We start from the raw sequence: 17,835 nt of genomic DNA, 5'->3' as shown, positions 1-17,835 counted from the left end.
TTTCCTCTCTCAGGCAATTAGGTAAAAATAAATAACTGTGATTATCAGTCTTTATTCTCTAGTAACTCACACCACAATATTTATCAGAAAGATAAAAATCACAAAATAATCATGCAACATTTTCAAAGTTCTATGAACTGTTGACACAAAAAGTATTCAAACTTGTTATCTGCCCCTAAAGAATTTTGGACTTGCCTCATATGAGGTACATGAGTCTTCATTAGCCCTGACCATGGCTAATAACCTCAGGAGAGGTTCCATCTACCACTATCACCACTCCACTAGTACAGTACACACATGCAGGGGTCAAATCTCCAAAATAAGAAGGATTCAGATCTAATCAGGCATGTGAAGAAAATTCCTACCAGCAGATGCTGAAATATCACAGAACTGCCTCAACAGAGTGTCATATTTATGACATCTGAACAGAAAATCCGTGCACAATGAAATTACCCTTTGACTTGTCTCTAATCAGAAAACATCTCATTCCATATTTGAAAAAAACAAAATGATCCTCATATTAAAAATAGAAACAATTAATTGTCACTACACACTTAATATGGCCACATCTGGAGTAAGAAGTTCCTTAACACTATTTAGTGACCATAAGTCGGTGGGTGAAAACCTTTACAAATGATCTCTATGTAGAACTGTGAGTTGGACTAGATAGCCTTCCTATGGTCTAATGAATCTTCCTTTTCTGCTTTATTAGCTTACAGTGTTTTCTACAAATCAGTCATCCCACTTTGATTGGATTCTTTCAGAGCTGACTTTCACACCAGGAGCTTGTATTTTTCCCCTCTCAATTGTTACACATTTAATTCTTATGCCTTTTCTTTTTCTTTGTCAGTTCCCAGTCTTATTCCTCAGTAAAGCCATATACGAAATCACAAGTTCAATATCAACCTACCACATATGTTAAACAAAAATCAGGCAAAGGTAAAAATTATATCTTTCAACACTACTAATGTATTTTTAATGAAATTTTGTCCAACCACCCATGGGCTTTGTCTATGAGGTAGTTTACACACAACCTTTGGCCACCACCTTCCACCTTGTGGCAGCCAAGTCCAAATATGTACGTGAATGAAAGCTCCCCCACCAAAACAATTTTTATTTCACAAATAATATATTGTCAGCTTTTCATATATTGTAGAAACTGGAGCAACCCTAGAGATTCTACTTAATCATTCCAATCTCTTCTCTGTCTAAAGTTTGTACATTCTGATCTGAGTCATAGTCAAAAGAACATACTCTACATATCCAACATTAATTTCAAAATAATTTCATCCATGTTTGAACCTCTCTAGGAACCAACTCTGGTATCACTGTATTTCACCCTAAGAATGAGGATGTCCTTTCTTTAACTCAGGGATCCTTACCCTCAGGTCTGTGGCATCACAGAAGCTGTAAAGTCACTGAAATTATTTTGCATGTGCCTGTGTGTCAGCGTGTGTTATTTTTCTAGGGAAAGGGCATATTAGCCTTCTTATGATTGTGAAAGTGTCATGGCCCCGAGAAGGTGATGTACTCTGCCACCTCTTCTTCATCACTCAAAAACGCCCACACTGCACTAGATTGACTGACGCTAAGCAAATGTCATGACTTTTGTCAAGTTCATGTGTGATAGTTACTGTAGAATGTATTGCATTTAGATATCTAAATTTAAAATATCTAAAATTGCAATGGCATTGTATTTTAATTAGGTTACTTTGGAGACTGAGATTTTGAGAATTCTTCCCTAACCCTTTTTGTTCTCTAGTACCTATTTTTTGCAAAATCTCATATACATTGATATTTTAGGAAAATATATATCATATCATTGAATAAATTGGACAAAATTAGCACTTAGTCCTAAACAATCCTGCTATTTTAACTATTTAACTATTTTAACTTTTCTTTTATTGAAGGTATAAACACCTAAAAACACTTAATAAATTTACTGTGCTTACTGTCTACAGATTCAGATAAATGTCAAAGGAAGTATACAGAGGAAGTGATAAGATATTAGTTTCCTTAACAGCTAATTAAAGTATATTGGTATATATTATACAATCTACCTTAAAGTCATTTTTATAGGTTTTTTTGATAGAATTATATAGTGTTTCTAAAGTAATTTGAATACAACCAGCTGAATCTCTACTAATATGCATAGATAGAATAGGTGAAAAACTTATCTGTAAGAAAAAACAGAATGGGACTTTTTTTGTTGAAAATTATGCTTCTGATCTTGGGAGGCCAAGGTGGGTGGATCACGAAGTCAGGAGTTTGAGACCAACATGGCCAACACGGTGAAACCCTATCTCTACTAAAGATACAAAAAATTAGCTGGGTGTGGTGATGCATGCCTGTAATCCCACATACTTGGGAGGCTGAGGCAGGAGAATTGCTTGAATCTGGGAGGCAGAGGATGCAGTGAGCCAAGATCACGCCATTGCACTCCAGGGAGAGACTCAGTCTCCAAAAAAAAAAAAGAAAAGAAAACTTTTTTTTCCCCTAAAACTGTATAGAATCAATATTTAGCTGTGTTTCCTGGTAACATGTGTACTATTTACAACATGTTGAAACAATGTTATTAAACCAGACTCTATGTTCTTATGCCTTTAGTAAAAGCGTCAAATTATAGCAAGAAATAATATATTAAATGTAATTATTAAGAAATACAATTTCAAAAATATGAAGTATATATTTACCAAATGAATTAATAATTTACTAACAAGGGGGTAATCTATCTATATCCGTTAATATTAAAAATACATTAGAAATTTATCTAATATTTTCTGAAAATATCAATTTTTCTCATTCATAAAGAAAATTACAAGGATTTGTTTAATTAAATGATTATTTAAAATATTTTTTGAGCTCTATACCCCTAAGAAAGACATGTTTACCTTGGGAGCATTTAAAACATAAGAGAAGGCTGGGCGCGGTGATGCAGGTCTATAATCCCAGCACTTTGGGAGGCCAAGGCGGGCAGATCACGAGGCCAGGAGTTTGAGAGTAGCCTGTCCAATATGGTGAAACCCCATCTCTACTAAAACTACAAAAATTAGCTAGATATGGTGGCGTGCACCTGTAGTCCCAGCTACTTGGGAGGCTGAGGCAGGAGAATCGCTTGAACCCAGGAGGTGGAGGTTGCAGTGAGCTGAGATCATGCCACTGCACTCCATCCTGGCAACAGAGCGAGACTCCATTTCAAATAAAAAGAAAAAAAAAATCAGAGAAATCAGTGAATTATTTCTAAATAATATAATGTGATAGTGATAACTAGTAAAATGTAAACTCTATGCACAACATTAAGTGTGTAAGTTCATTTTATTCTCACAAGGATACTATTATGGTATTACATCGCCCCATCTAACCAAAGAGGAAATTGAAGCAAACAGAGATAAAATAAGCAAATGCATAGACTGAGAGCTAGTAAGAGGCAGATACAGATGTGAAATCCAATTTAACACTAGGACTTGTGCTTTTAATTCCTACTCTTTGCTACCTCTCTTCTTCTGCTTTATTAAATCAAACTTTGTCTTAATAAAATCACAGAATTATGAAATTTAAAAAATATTCTCTTGTAAATTAACTTTTGTTACTCTAAACATTTACCAAATATAAGGTACTTATGATTTTTCTCAGAAAGCTAAACTTTTTTCCAGTTGAAATTCATCCAACAGATTCAGGTGTATTTATATATATATATGGTATATATATACATCAGGTACCTACATCAGGTACCTCCACAGATATTTTAAAGCAAAAATATATGTTTATGGAGGAGTAGACTTGGAAGTACTAGATCTCAGAGATTTCTTTGGGAATGTGAGAAAGTCATTATTTGCTGGTTTTCCAGTTATTTATTTTGAATTTGTTAAATTCATCGATGTGTGAACTGGTTATCAAAGTTTGATAAAGCGCTTATAAATCACTTTGAAGTTGGTAGAAATAAATATTAATGGTTCAATTTTCAAGGAAGTTAAAGTCAGTTTCTTCTTCTGTTCCCATAAGTAAAAAAGAGAGCTCTGTTTTATTTAGAAAAGAATCCATAATTTATTAGTAATAATTGATGTTTCTCAAAATAGTCATAGGACTATTTATTATATAAAATCAGACTATTTATTTTAAAAAGAGCACTCTTTGAAAATACAACAGGGAGGTTTACATGATAAAAGTTTTGTATAAAACTTCTTTAGGAAACATAAACCTGATTCTAATACTTTGAGATACTAAAGTTACCTGCTTCACCAAGGTCTGCTCAGGGCCTTCCTTAGAATAAGGAGAGAAAAAAGTAAGGTTTTCAGGTACCAATTGCCTACCAGTGTTGGAGTCTGACCAACATTGTCCCATTTAAGTTATTCCTCCCTTCCTTTTCACATAGGACAAATAGGCTTAAGGGTTTTAGAAGCTGACCCAGCCCACATGACTAATGGGTAGCAAATTCAGGATTTCAAAGCTTGCCTGTCTATTGCAAACTTTTATTTTAGTCTTTGAAACACGAAATGCAGAAGATTTTCTACAGGATGGATTTCAAGGACACAAAAAGGCCCTTCAGGTTTCCAAAATACGTAAGAAAAAAGGTCTTGAAAACCTATTCACTTACATATATTAGAAGGTCCCGGCCCTGGGACATTAAATTATCATGCCCCAAATTAATAATCAAATCTGGACTTGGTCTCCGATTTATTGTGCTTACTTTCCCTTTTGGAGATACTCAATAAAATAATATGAGCATTTTGGCCGGGCGCGGTGGCTCACGCCTGTAATCCCAGCACTTTGGGAGGCCGAAGCGGGCAAATCACGAGGTCAGGAGATCCAGACCATCCTGGCTAACACGGTGAAACCCCGTCTCTACTAAAAACATACAGAAAATTAGCCGGGCGCAGTGGCGGGCACCTGTAGTACCAGCTACACAGGAGGCTGAGGTGGGAGAATGGCGTGAACCCGGGAGGCGGAGCTTGCAGTGAGCCGAGATCGCACCACTGCACTCCAGCCTGGGCGACAGAGCGAGACTCCGTCTCAAAATACTAATAATAATAAGAGCATTTTGTTCCCTGGATCTAAATGCTTATTTTTCAGTGAAATACTTGAAACCACAGCAGTCATTGGTACCTCCTTTTGAGATGGTTTATTGTATCCCTTCCAGAGGTTATGGGCCATGTACGATTTTCATAAAAGGATGTGAGAAGACAAGAAGACCAAGCCATTACATCAAGTTGAGAATCCGGTTCATTGTATAGGGATACCCAGCTGAATGAAGCAGGGAGTAGGAGCTAAACTTCAGCCCACACGTTACCCTATGGTGCTGTGCTGAATCCACCTAAAGCGAGGTGTCATTTCTAATTTGAAAAAGGAAACATAAAGGCTCACACAGGACCTGGCAAGTCCCTGAAGGTTAGGAAGAGAAGGGAAAAACGTGTTTGGACATAAAGCTTTTCACATTCTATCAGTCATTAATTAAAGGAATTGAATCAAAGTCTGTTTAAAAATAATGAAATCGCCGGGCACGGTGGCTCACGCCTGTAATTCCAGCACTTTGGGAAGCCGAGGCGGATGGATCACCTGAGGTCAAGAGTTCAAGACCAGCCTGACCAACGTGGAGAAACTCTCTCTTTACTAAAATTTTCTACTTAAAGCTAATTGATGAGAATGCTTGTTAATTCGGTAAATCAATGTCAGCCTAAGGAGATGTCTTTTGTTGGCACTGGAGAGTATAATTTTATTTCAGGGGAAAATGTTTAGTAGAACCATCAGCGTGCTATCCTATTTCACTCTGGGATATGAGAACTATTACTATGGGAGCCAGTGAATATTTAGAAAAATGGTTCTGTGTAAGGTGGGACAAATAGAAAACTCTCATATGTTTTGATTGGATGATTGTGTTTTAAAAACCTTTCAGTCTGCTAGGAATAAAATACCATGACCGTGTATATACTACATTTCCAAAAATTATCACACCATCACTGTGACAGATTTTGGAGCATCTCTGGAGAAACTCTTTTGAACACTAAGCTATCAAGTCTTAACTTCAGGGATATATAACTGGCATTTTCCATTTTAAAGCGAAATACTTTTGAAATTCTAACAATACTACCCATTTTTGGAGTACCAAGTACCATACTAAGTAGTTTGCATACATAATGCCTATATTCCCAAAAAAGAATACTTCAAATGTTGTATGTTACTATTTCCTTTTTATCACTGAGGAAATTGAGGTGCAAAGAGGCTGAAGGGACTTACCTAATTTCATTTAACTAATTACTGGTAGGCTAAAGATTCAAATCTATGCTGTTCCTGATTTCAAACCTGAGCTCTTGCCATGTCACAGAACTCACCCTTTCAGCAGGCTTCTACTTAGGGGAGAATGTGGTATTTCAGCCAACCAAAATGTTATCATAAGATATAAAAAAAAAATCTTAGATTGAATATATGAATTGATACATTCTCCTACTATTTCCCAAAGTATATCATGGCTATCTTTGAATTACAAGAAATCAGACTGGAAATGTGGAGTTCCTACTTACTTGTTCCAATAATTTTTGTCCATTGAGGTGAGCCTGTATCACAGCATCGTTAACAAGCAAGTGAAAGTTCAGGAGCACATGTTCAACGTCGTACGTTCCATGCATTGCATCTGACAGTTCTTCCAGTGACCGGATGTATGCATGCCAGTGTGGATTAAGCTCCGCCATGTGTGCCAGGCAGCCTCGCATGACATTGAGGCAGTATCCCATACAAGGCTTACTGAGCGTCAGGCCCTGGCAGTGTGGGCAGTACTGCATCTTCAGGAGGGCTCTGCTGCACTCTTTGGAGAAGTGCAGATAGTCTGTGGTGTTGATGACTTCAATACCCAGATTGAGTGCCTGCAGAAAGGTGCGGCTGGGCAGCAGGGACCTCCCCATCTGTCCCATTACTCTTTTAGGAATATTACCAAATGGACTCACATCCCGGCGAGCCATCCGGATGCATTCTGAGTATTCCAGGGAACTGTCAGTCACACCAGGGTTCATGAGGTGATTGTAGACCAGAGGGAAAAGACTGTCAAAAAATCTGTTTACAAATTCTTCAGGATTAACATCTGCACCAAACAAATACAGCCCCACATCAGTGAAGAACTCCTGAACCGAAGCAGCAGCCTCCAAGGCCATGTTCCTATAGGTATTGCAAAAAAGTATACTGGTATAATTTTCTGCTTGTTTGATGAGAGTTTCAAGGGTTTCTGTAACACAAGCAGAGGTAAATGATGAGAAGATTTAGTATTCATGTTAACACTGTCCATCTGCTCCAGATATTAAATGACTCATCAAAACTAATCTAAGGATCTAAATTGTAATTCTCAGCCTACTCAACCAAATTCAGCTTTCCAAGGATAATGACCGGACAACAATGACCATTGCCTACAACACACACGTTTTATAGAGATATATTTCTAGAATCAAAGTCTGTTTAACAGTAATGAAATCACTGGGTGCGGTGGCTCACGCCTGTAATTCCAACACTTTGGGAAGCTGAGGGAGGTGGATCACCTGAGGTTAAGAGTTTGAGACCAGCCTGACCAACATGGGGAAACCTCCTCTCTACTAAAAATACAAAAATTACCCAGGCATGGTGGCAAACGCCTGTAATCCCACCTACTCAGGAAGCTGACACAGGAGAATCATTTGAACCCGGGAGGCGGAGGTTGCAGTGAGCTGAGATTGCACCATTGCACTCCAGCCTCAGTGACAGAGCAAGACTCCATCTCAAAATTTTAAAAAAGTAATGAAATAAAAAATAAGTTACATGTATGATAGTTTCTTACTTTATTCTATAGTCATTCATAACTATTCATTTCTATCACTAATGATAGATAAAAGTATCATTGAGAAATGTATTTCATAATCTGACTTCACTATTTATAGAAGATGGTCACATTAAGTACTTAATTCACCCCGTACTATATTTTTATAATTTTTAAAATCTTTTTCTTTTCCAGAATGAAAGCTAGTAGATTACACACTGGTTGCTACAAAGGGAGGTTAGATTCTCAAAGGAAAACCAGACAATCCTAAGACCTCCTCACATGTTCTAACTAAAGAGAAAGTAAAGCATTCATTTTCAAAGTATCCATAAATTATCACACTTTGTTAAGCAGTGTGAAACCCATAAGTGCTATTATTTGATGAAAATAAATTATCATGACCACATCATTAATCATATCCTTTTTCTTATCATCTTATCTTCAAAGACTTTACTGTGGAATATTTTGTTTCTTACTTAAATAACTGATGATCTCAAGTCAATTTATCCACAGAAAGAACCAAGAATAATTTATCCACAAATTAAGGGAGAAAATCTAAAAAAGAAAGTTGGAATAATTAACAAGTCAAAATGGTACATCAAAATGAGGCATTAAGCAACACTAAACACCTTGGATATATTAGTAATTACATTTCATAATTAGCCTAAACAAGGATACTGGACTGTTTCAATATATAATAATAAAACATATTCAATAAAATTATCTCCTATAGTCCCAATCCTATAGTCACTTTTAATTAGGTTGTAAAAGATCATGCAATAACTTAGTAATCAAAACACTGTTTGAGTATATTACAAAAATAGATGTAAGAAGAGTAGGAAACAACAAAATGGAATAACAAAATGCAGAGGTGCAGAGAGAGCTACTAATGAAGGAGAACTGTGTCATGAATATGCCATAGAGTACAAGTACAAATAAATAATAATACAATATCATGAATTCTGACACTGATCTAATTCACATTGAGTTCCAGGCTTTAGTGTGATATATTAAGGTGCATCTACCCTGCAATCAAAGGTAACAGCTTTCAAAAGTAATTGCAATTCTGTTTCAACAGAGTCCTGTATAAATTGTTAGGTAGAGCTCATGTGTTATCTGTGCATCGCTAGTAACTAGCTCCTCAATAAAAATATGAAAGAACGAAAATGGGATGATAATGAGAAGGCTTCAATTGAGATTAGCAGCTCTATCATATCAGTCAGCATTAATGCCAGGTTTCCCCAAATAGCCTGATCACCTGGGCTTCATGGGGAAAAAATACCGATTGTCAGGTCTCTGCATTTGAAATTCTAACTCAGTAGGTTCGTCTTGGTTCAGGAATCTATATTTAACAAGCAGCCCAGGTGATTCTTTTAACCTGGCCAGTTTTTGAAACATTGCGTTTGCAAATATGTGCAAAACATTCTCTCTGCTCTTACAGAGTTGTTCAGCAAGCATTCCACTATGATAACCTGACCCACAGCTGCAATCTCAGCCACTACACTCTGCTTTCACAGACCCACAGGACAAAGTGTGAAAACGGAATTGAATCTTTGTGGCTTGAACTACAATAAAGCTGCTAAGCCTGTATGTTTCTCCTTAAAATAGGTCATTTTTCTGAGCAGTTTGTGCGTGGCTATGAATCGCCAAGTGGGTCACAAATAATTTTATTTACCAATAATGGTTACATCACAATGTTTTAAAATTATTTAATTTGTTAAAGATAAAATAAGGATAGATTCAAAGATACCCTATATCACAGGCATTCTTAAATGCTTTCCAACTAGGTTTCTAAGATACGTGCTATATGTGTTCATGTAACTGACAATTGCCATATTATTCTTAGTGGAATAAAGGTTGAACGTGGCTGAATCAGGCAATACTGATGTTCCATCAGATTTCTGCCAACTCTAAATGATGCTTACACGTGCAATTTTTATAAAGGCAAGGATAAAATATTTTTTAATAAATTTCAGCCCAATTAATTTATAACATAATGATTTAGGAAAATATGGAGTTTATCTTTAAGTAGCCCTAATGGGTATGTTTTACAAAGTAATTTATATTGTAAAAGCAACGTTGAAGAGAATATATTTAATATTTAGGAGTTTCCATTCAAAATAAAAATGAGTAAAGCACTTCCAAATATCATTATTTCTCTTTTAAGGCCAGTATGTATTATTAGCAACAAACTAATTCTGATTACTCTTCTGAGTTTGTAATTAAAAATAAATTTCTGAACAAATTTTACAGTTTTTGTGTGATTTTAGAGTAGTTTTTCTCTGATTCAATTTTATTCTTTAAAACAAAACAACAACCAAAAAGAACTTGATAATAACTTCAGGAATCATATTACAGTGAAATTTTAAAAATTTCCCTAATACCACATGCATTAAAATTTTAGCTTTCATAAACTGTGTATTGACTTTACTACCCTTTGAAGGAGAGATTATATGTTATCAAATACAGTCATGTGCCTTGTAATGATGTTGTGGTGAATGACTAACTGTATATATGACGTTGGTCCCATAAGATTATAATGGAGCTGAAAAATTCCTACAATTTAGTGACATCATAGCCATCATAACATGATATTTCAACGTATTACATGTTTGTGGTAATGCTGGTATAAACAAAAATACCAGATTGCCAGTCATATAAAAGTCTAGCACATACAATTATGTACAGTACATAATATTTGATGATGATAATAAACAACTTTGTTACTGGGTGTTTACCATACTATGTTTTTATTGTTATTTTAGAGTGTATTCCATCTATTGATTTTTTTAAGTTAACCATAAAGCCACCTAAGTCAGGTCTTCCAGAGGAAGGTATTGTTATCATAGGAGAGGAAGGCATTGTTATCACATAGATGACATCTACATGCCCGTTATTGTCCCTGAAGCCCTTCCAGAGCAACAAGATGTGGAGGGGGAAGACGGTGATATTGATGATCCTGATCTTATGTAGGCCTAGGCTAATGTGTATGTTTGTGTCTTAGCTTTTAACAAAAAAGTTGAAAAAGTGAAAAAATAAATAAGTATTTAAAAATAGAAAAACAAGCTTATAAAGATATCAAGAAAACATTTTTGTACAATGAGTTTGTGTTTTAAGCTAAATGTTACTACAAAAAGTCAAAAAGTTTTTTAAAAATTGAAGTTTATAAAGTAAACTTTATAAACTACTGTAAGCCAAGGTTAATTTGTTATTGAAGAAAGATTTTTAAAATAAATTTAGTGTAGCCTAAGTATACAGCATTTGTACAGTCTACAATAGTGTACAGTAATGTCCTAAGCTTTCATATTCACTCACCACTCAGTTACTGACTTACCTAGAGCAACTTCTAGTCTCGCAAGCTCCACTCATGTGATGTGCCCTATATAGGTGTACTTTTTTTTTTTATTATTATTATACTTTAAGTTCTAGAGTACATGTGCATAACGTGCAGATTTGTTACATATGTATACTTGTGCCATGTTGCTGTGCTGCACACATCAACTCGTCAGCACCCATCAACTCCTCATTTACATCAGGTACAACTCCCAATGCAATCCCTCCCCCCTCCCCCCTCCCCATGATAGGCCCCGGTGTGTGATGTTCCCGAGTCCAAGTGATCTCATTGTTCAGTTTCCACCTATGAGTGAGAACATGCGGTGTTTGGTTTTGTGTTCTTGTGATAGTTTGCTAAGAATGATGGTTTCCAGCTGCATCCATGTCCCTACAAAGGACACAAACTCATCCTTTTTTATGGCTGCATAGTATTCCATGGTGTATATGTGCCACATTTTCTTAATCCAATCTGTCACTGATGGACATTTGGGTTGATTCCAAGTCTTTGCTATTGTGAATAGTGCCGCAATAAACATACGTGTGCATGTGTCTTTATAGCAGCATGATTTATAATCCTTTGGGTATATACCCAGTAATGGGATGGCTGGGTCATATGGTACTTCTAGTTCTAGATCCTTGAGGAATCGCCATACTGTTTTCCATAATGGTTGAACTAGTTTACAATCCCACCAACAGTGTAAAAGTGTTCCTATTTCTCCACATCCTCTCCAGCACCTGTTGTTTCCTGACTTTTTAATGATCACCATTCTAACTGGTGTGAGATGGTATCTCATTGTGGTTTTGATCTGCATTTCTCTGATGGCCAGTGATGATGAGCATTTTTTCATGTGTCTGTTGGCTGTATGAATGTCTTCTTTTGAGAAATGTCTGTTCATATCCTTTGCCCACTTTTTGATGGGGTTGTTTGTTTTTTTCTTGTAAAAGAACCACATGATTATCTCAATAGATGCAGAAAAGGCTTTTGACAAAATTCAACAGCCCTTCATGCTAAAAACGCTCAATAAATTTGGTATTGATGGAACGTACCTCAAAATAATAAGAGCTATTTATGACAAACCCACAGCCAATATCATACTGAATGGGCAAAAACTGGAAAAATTCCCCTTGAAAACTGGCACAAGACAGGGATGCCCTCTCTCACCACTCCTATTCAACATAGTGTTGGAAGTTCTGGCTAGGGCAATCAGGCAAGAGAAAGAAATCAAGGGTATTCAGTTAGGAAAAGAAGAAGTCAAATTGTCCCTCTTTGCAGATGACATGATTGTATATGTAGAAAATCCCATCGTCTCAGCCCAAAATCTCCTTAAGCTGATAAGCAACTTCAGCAAAGTCTCAGGATACAAAATTAATGTGCAAAAATCACAAGCATTCTTATACACCAGTAACAGACAAACAGAGAGCCAAATCATGAATGAACTTCCATTCACAATTGCTTCAAAGAGAATAAAATACCTAGGAATCCAACTTACAAGGGATGTAAAGGACCTCTTCAAGGAGAACTACAAACCACTGCTCAGTGAAATCAAAGAGGACACAAACAAATGGAAGAACATACCATGCTCATGGATAGGAAGAATCAATATCGTGAAAATGGCCATACTGCCCAAGGTAATTTATAGATTCAATGCCATCCCCATCAAGCTACCAATGAGTTTCTTCACAGAATTGGAAAAAACTGCTTTAAAGTTCATATGGAACCAAAAAAGAGCCCGCATCTCCAAGACAATCCTAAGTCAAAAGAACAAAGCTGGAGGCATCACGCTACCTGACTTCAAACTATACTACAAGGCTACAGTAACCAAAACAGCATGGTACTGGTACCAAAACAGAGATATAGACCAATGGAACAGAACAGAGTCCTCAGAAATAATACCACACATCTACAGCCATCTGATCTTTGACAAACCTGAGAGAAACAAGAAATGGGGAAAGGATTCCCTATTTAATAAATGGTGCTGGGAAAATTGGCTAGCCATAAGTAGAAAGCTGAAACTGGATCCTTTCCTTACTCCTTATACGAAAATTAATTCAAGATGGATTCGAGACTTAAATGTTAGACCTAATACCATAAAAACCCTAGAGGAAAACCTAGGTAGTACCATTCAGGACATAGGCATGGGCAAAGACTTCATGTCTAAAACACCAAAAGCAATGGCAGCAAAAGCCAAAATTGACAAATGGGATCTCATTAAACTAAAGAGCTTCTGCACAGCAAAAGAAACTACTATCAGAGTGAACAGGCAACCTACAGAGTGGGAGAAAATTTTTGCAATCTACTCATCTGACAATGGGCTAATATCCAGAACCTACAAGGTGTACCTTTTTTAAAAAAAATTTTTATACCATAATTTTATGGCATTTTATACCACAATTTTACATACTTTAAGTTCTAGGGTACATGTGCACAACGTGCAGGTTTGTTACATATGTATACTTGTGCCATGTTGGTGTGCTGCACCCATTAACTCGTCATTTACGTTAGGTATATCTCCTAATGCTATCCTTCCCCCTCCCCCCTCCCCACAATAGGCCCTGATGTGTTATGTCCCCCTTCCTTGTGTCCAAGTGATCTCATTGTTCAATTCCCACCTATGAGTGAGAACATGCAGTGTTTGGTTTTCTGTTCTTGCGATAGTTTGCTGAGAATATATATATTTTTATATACGATTTTTGAGACAACATCTTGCTCCATCACCCAAGCTGCAGTGCAGTGCCAGGATCATAGCTCCCTGTAGCCTAAACCTTCTGTGCTCAAAGCAACCCTCCTGCCTCAACTTCCCAAGTAGCTGGGACTACAGGTGTGTACCACCATGCCAGGCTAATTTTTATTTTTTATTAATTTTTTGTTGAGATGGGGTCTTGCTATGTTGCCCAGGCTGGTCCCAAACTCCTGGCCTCAAGGTATCTGCTCACTTTGACCTCCCACAGTGCTAGTATTACAGGCTCATTCTATACCATCCTTTTACTGTATCTTTTCTATGTTTAAATATGCTTCGATACACAAAGATTTACCACTGCATTACAAACACCTAGAGTATTATAGTAACATGTCATACTGGTTTGTAGCCTAGGAGCAATGAACCTATACCATATAGCCTAGGTGTGTGGCAGACTGTAAGGTCTAGATCTGTCTAAGTATACTCTGTTATATTTGCACAATGGTGAAATTGTCTAATGATGTATTTCTCCAAACAAATCTCTGTACTTCAGTGGCGCACAACAGTGTCAATATTCTGTTTATTTCCTGAATATCTGAACACAAAATAGATTTTATTTAAGTAATCTATTGCATTAGTTTTTCACCATGCTATTAACTTACCACAATATTAAAAAATTGGGGGGCTTTCAATATGTATTAAATCTGATATTGAAATATTCCAGCTAACTGAATTATCTAAATATATGTAATGTACATATTTTTATATATTTGTGATCACATATATTTCTTAAATCCAACCAATAAAAAACTGTAAACTATTGGTCTATACATAATTGATTATTCAATGCTTAGGGACAAACATATTTTGAAATTTTTTGTCCTAATCACTTCATAAAATTTTAATATGTAAACACCTATCAAAAGTGAACAATCTAGGAGCTAAGCCATTGAATAATTTTGTGCTAATTTTTTATTAAAATTGGTAAAATCAGAAATTGAATTTACTACAGCTACTTGTTTGTATTAACTTTGAATTTGTAAAACTATTACTTTGTTCTTATACCACGTTTACCAAGGAGTTGAATATTTCCATTTTACTGAATTAACATTTTGATATTAGCAAGAATTTAAACTTTCAAAATAATTGTCAAGTAACAAAATATGTGCTGTTGTCCAAAAATATAATAGACATATAAAATAATTGTTTATAAATCCAAGATAGGTTAGGTGCTGAACAATTAATCACATCTACTTAATTATGAAAGAGAAACTACAGTTTCTTTCATTACAAAGTTATAATACATAAAAATACCTCTCACCAAAGCTATATAAGTAGTAGCTTTGTATTCAAGCATTAAAAATTATAGCACACATTGAAAATAAACATTTTCCAGTCTCGCTTAAGGAATTTAAGAAACAGATTAGGAATAAAAACTATCCTTTTGTGTTTTTCATTGAGAATTTCAATAAGCTCTTCTTTCCAGTGATATCAGAACAAGTCTATCAAGAAAGAATAACTTCCAATTTTCCTTATAATGCCTGAGTGGTAGATTGAATTAAAGGCTGCAAGTGCAATCTAATTACTTTTTAAATATAGAATGTAATTTTTCCCAGTCTTATGGGAAAATTAATTTATCTACACATAAAGTCATTTATGTGTTATCTCACTAAAAACTGGATTTGGAATGCATGAAGTTTATCTGCATCTATTTCCATTTTCAACATTAACATTCCGTTAATCTTAATTTAATGTCAAAACACCTAAGACTGAAAACTTTAACTGTTTCTAGCCCACATCCCTTTTAGAGATATTTTATTATACACACAAATGATTACTTACACAAATCAAGGATTTAACTTTAAATAAAACTGGTAGAGATAAAATCAAGTGATATCGATTTAAAATTAAATGTGAAAAATTTCAAAATCAGTGAAGATTCATATGCAGGTGGGTTTTTGTAATGAGAGAAACCTAACAGTCACAAGGATTTTATTAGTTTAAAGATAAAGTTGATTTTTAAAAGCAATGATTATGAATAACTGTTATAATAACCTCTCTGGCATGACATGAACTTATATTTTATGACCCTTTTAACGTTTTTTATTTTTGATATATGAATGTTTTAATTTAAAAAATTTGAAATTTCAACTATAATTTGAGGCCACAGATATGCTCAAATATAGCAATGAAATAGATTTTAAAATATTAAATCATATCAACCATAGAATATCAGATGATTTTACAAATTATATCTGCTTGAAGAGAAATTTTCAGAGCAAATTTGCATTTTGTGCATTACAACTCTCAAGTCACACGTTATGTTATTGCAATGGATAATTCATTACTACTCTGCTACTTTAGAGTTACTCGGTGCCTGAAATCATGTATCCCTCTATATTAAATTATACAGATAGATGAATAGGTAGGTAGATCATTTTAAAAGTAATTTTATAACCAGTTTTTATCACACACATTACAATGAATTTTAATTTCATTTCCTTTTTTTCTTAAAAAAAGTACTTCTGAATAATTTTAATAGTAATAATTCTTTTGATTTTCAGAAGACTATTATAGCCACTTGAAGCTATGTATATTTAAATAAAAGAAGCAACTACCTAATTCTCCAGACTGGAAGTGTTTATAGTGAATTTTTCCCTTATATTTGCATATTGCCTCATTTTTTTCCAAAAAGTAAAATGTGCAAAGTATCTTAGAATATTAATTTAATGACATTTTCAAATGTTATGCAGTATGATTTATAATATAATTCTCCAGAAATCAGTCATCTATATAAATAAATAATGAGTGGGATATTAATCTGTATCATCAAGAATTAGCATTTTGGTAATTAATCTGATCTTCTAGGATAAGCACTGCATGGAAAAATGCCCTCTTAACTTTCTTCCTCCCTCATTTCCCTCCTCATTAATTTGGCCTTCATGGTGCTTCACATTTATTTCTAATATTATTTTACAATTATTTATGTTCTGAAAATCAACTTGATTTTAGCAGAAATTTAAATTCGATTAAGCACTTGTGTAACGATACAATCAGTTTCAAACAACTAATCACTGATTGTTTCATGAATTATTGTGGGGTGAAGATTTTAAATCAAATTTTTATCTTTAAGCTCAGAAACACAATCTAGAACTACAAAGGAGCTATACAGAAGAGTTTCTTACTCACAACTTTATGTTTTTATACAGAACAAGTAAACCAATATCCTTTATTGGTGGTTCTCCTTCCTCTTTTTCTTTGGGTGTTTTAGTTAATTCATACATGAAAACATGGTTCTTCTTTATTTAAATAAACAAAAGCTTTCATTCTGCTAACTCATACATTTTCTCTATTTGAAATCTCAAGAGAATGAGATGTTCTATATTTTTGGCTTTCATTGGCACACTGTCCATTCCCTAAAGTGTATTCAAATCTAGTTTCTTTTGATACTCATTCTTTCATTCATCCATTCAACCAATATATTTTGAGCACCTGTTTTAGACTTTGAAGCTAAAACTGAATAAGCCATACAAGTTTCTGTCCTTACAAAGCTTAGAATCTACAGAATAGAAGATGAAGTATAAAAGCAAACAGATATATAAATGATTTATTGTTATGTTAGATATTACAGAGGGAAAAAAGAGGGTAGGGGATGAAAAGGGAAGAGCGCTGTTTTCTAAAGATCAATTTGCTTATAATCAATTGACCAAAAGACAATCAAAAGCAAGTTCTTAATCTTATTCTCAATAGGAAACTTTCTGAGTTTACCAAATACATCCAAACTGTAAGCAATATTTGATCATTTGCTAATTAAAACATTGATTTGGACAAACTGGTTTGGGCAAAGTGATTTTCTACAGATTGGCTATTTTATTTTACTCTGAGACAAGGTCTCATTCTGTTGCCCAGACTAGAGTGCATTGGCATAATCTTGGCTCACTGCAGCCTCAACTGCCTAGGCTCCAGAGACTCCCCAACTTCAGCCTCCCAAGTCTCTGGGACCACAGACATGCACCACCACCATGGTCAGCTAATTTTTGTCTGTTTGTTTGT

General features: G+C 35.0%; 1 protein-coding gene across 2 annotated transcripts in view; it reads right to left on the bottom strand.

The window, feature by feature from the left end:
* GPC5 (glypican 5) overlaps window positions 1-17,835 on the bottom strand; it is a 1,453,194-nt gene that overhangs the window by 1,158,466 nt on the left and 276,893 nt on the right. For both annotated transcript variants that reach the window (XM_005586085.5, XM_065533383.2), the window contains exon 3: window positions 6,516-7,210. In XM_005586085.5, the coding sequence (XP_005586142.3) occupies window positions 6,516-7,210 (695 nt within the window). The remainder of the gene's footprint in view (window positions 1-6,515; window positions 7,211-17,835) is intronic.

Source organism: Macaca fascicularis, chromosome 17 (genome assembly GCF_037993035.2).
Source record: "Macaca fascicularis isolate 582-1 chromosome 17, T2T-MFA8v1.1".
NCBI lineage: Eukaryota > Metazoa > Chordata > Mammalia > Primates > Cercopithecidae > Macaca > Macaca fascicularis.
This window is presented reverse-complemented; position numbering and strand designations above follow the sequence as displayed.